This window comes from Camponotus floridanus, unplaced genomic scaffold (assembly GCF_003227725.1).
Source record: "Camponotus floridanus strain SB8 unplaced genomic scaffold, Cflo_v7.5 scaffold212, whole genome shotgun sequence".
NCBI classification, from domain to species: domain Eukaryota; kingdom Metazoa; phylum Arthropoda; class Insecta; order Hymenoptera; family Formicidae; genus Camponotus; species Camponotus floridanus.
The window spans coordinates 17,436-19,332 of record NW_020229340.1 but is presented as its reverse complement, the minus strand read 5'-3'; the positions used below and the strand labels follow the sequence as shown (position 1 = coordinate 19,332).

The 1,897-nt window shown below is 53.6% G+C and overlaps 1 protein-coding gene across 1 annotated transcript; it reads right to left on the bottom strand.

The window, feature by feature from the left end:
* Nucleotides 1-224: 224 nt before the first annotated feature.
* On the bottom strand, nucleotides 225-1,016 carry LOC112637852 (hatching enzyme-like). Its single transcript, XM_025408511.1, has one exon. The coding sequence runs from the start codon at nucleotides 1,014-1,016 to the stop codon at nucleotides 225-227; it is 792 nt and encodes a 263-aa protein (XP_025264296.1).
* Between the last annotated feature and the right edge of the window lie 881 nt (nucleotides 1,017-1,897).

Sequence of the window (1,897 nt, the reverse complement as noted above, 5' to 3'; positions counted from 1 at the left end):
CGTGCGTGTTTATTCTAGCGTCGCGGTAAATCCGACGTATTCGACGGATCTAGGCCATCCCGCTTTAAGATGAAAATTCGAATCGGCGAGGTAGACGTAGTCGCCGGCGAATATCGCGATATCGCCCGAGGGTCTCTGATACATGGCCGATACGCGAGTGAGATTGCGGGGGAGGAACTTGAAGTAGTCGGCGAACGAGAAGGGCGCTCCGTAGCGTCTCTCCCTCATATCGACCATACGTTGCGTTTACGCGCGACGTACAAGCGACGATTCATGATTAGCGCTCCGTCTATGCGCTTTAAGACGCATAGATTCGCGTTATCGGAGGGAGCGAGCGGCGTCTTAACCGTCCTCGCGGTCGTCGGCGGCGCCGCGGTCGTCGTCGTCGTCGTCGTCGAGGCCGTTGTCTTCGTAGTCGTCGCCGCGGTCGTCGGAGTAGCGTCGACGATCGTAGGATTCGTCGTCTCTCTCGATCCGTAGAGATTTCGTACGTTTATGACGTCCTCTATGCTCAGTCTGAGCGGATATCGCCTTTCCTCCGAAGGCGTGTACGCGTACATGACCGAATCTTCCCTCATACTGTGAGTCAGACCCAGAGTGTGACCGATCTCGTGCGTCAGCGTCTGAAGGAGATACAGTCTGTCCGACGGGGGTCTGGTCAGCGTGATGTGCCACGGCTCCGTCTCGTCGACGTGCACCTCGGTCACTTGATTGGGCTCTCCCGTCGGAAAGAACACGTGAGCGACGACCGATCCCGGTCCCGCGAACGGCGACGGGCGCGAGCCCCCGTTGTCGCTGTTCTCGTACGCGTGAGCGCCGGATTGATAGGATATCAGTATATCGGGGCGCAGCGGGTCGCGTGAGAACGTCATAGGATTGCTCGGACCACAGAGCGAACGCGCTCTGAGTCGTGCGCAGAGTATCTCTGTTTCGCTAGATTGAAGTTCCACGTGAGATGCGTCCTCGGCCACTTTCTCGTCAACGGGCTGTAAGCGTGAATGTCCGCGACGCCGCATCGCGGCCTGCGCATGACGTGAATCGTTTCCACGGTCAGAACGCCGTTTCCCGGCAGGCCGTAGTATTCCTGAAACAATGATAGCGCTTCGCTCAGGGCGGTCGCGTTGTCCAATAGCGACAACTGCTGATGATTCTCCTCGTTCTCCAGAAAGCCGTAGGTTCAAAGATAACGGGACGCTTCCGCGACGTCATCGTAGGTCAGTGCCGTCGCGACGGCCGCGAGCAGGGATATCGTCAGCGCGAGCGATAACGCGACGCGCGTCATGGCTCTCGCGAGGTGCTAGCGCGCGGGGGTCGGGACGGTAGTGAACTATCACGCGCGCGCGCGTCCTTCGGCGATATATCAGTAGGTATACTAGGCCGGTTCTAACTCAGGTCCTCTTAGGGACGTGAGGTGCGAGGGGATCTCAGCGGAGCGGGGGTATGACATCACGCGGGGTTTGCGGGGTGGGTGACTCACGTTGAATGACAAGCATAAACAAAAGGATAAAAAGAGTGGTATTCTTTTGAAGAGGATTATGAGCTTAACCCAAAAAATCATTTTGTCCTTTTGTATTATTTTATTTTATGTTATCTTATTTAATTTTATTTTTTAAGGAAAAATTTTAACGGCGCCAATGTTCGGCTGCTTTGTCTGGGGATTGTCCAATTAGACGCAATACAATTGGACACAACAAGTTTTGATTGACTAATCGTAGGTATCTCCTTTGTCTTCTCCCTCCCCTTCCCCGTTTATATATCAGCGCCGATGTTCGGCTGCTCTCGAGGTACACTCCTAATATAGATAATTCTAGGTTTTTTTTCCGTTCGACGTATAAACAATACAGAGTAAGCTGACAAACTTTCAGAGATTATCGGGAACACAAAAAAATTTTTTTTT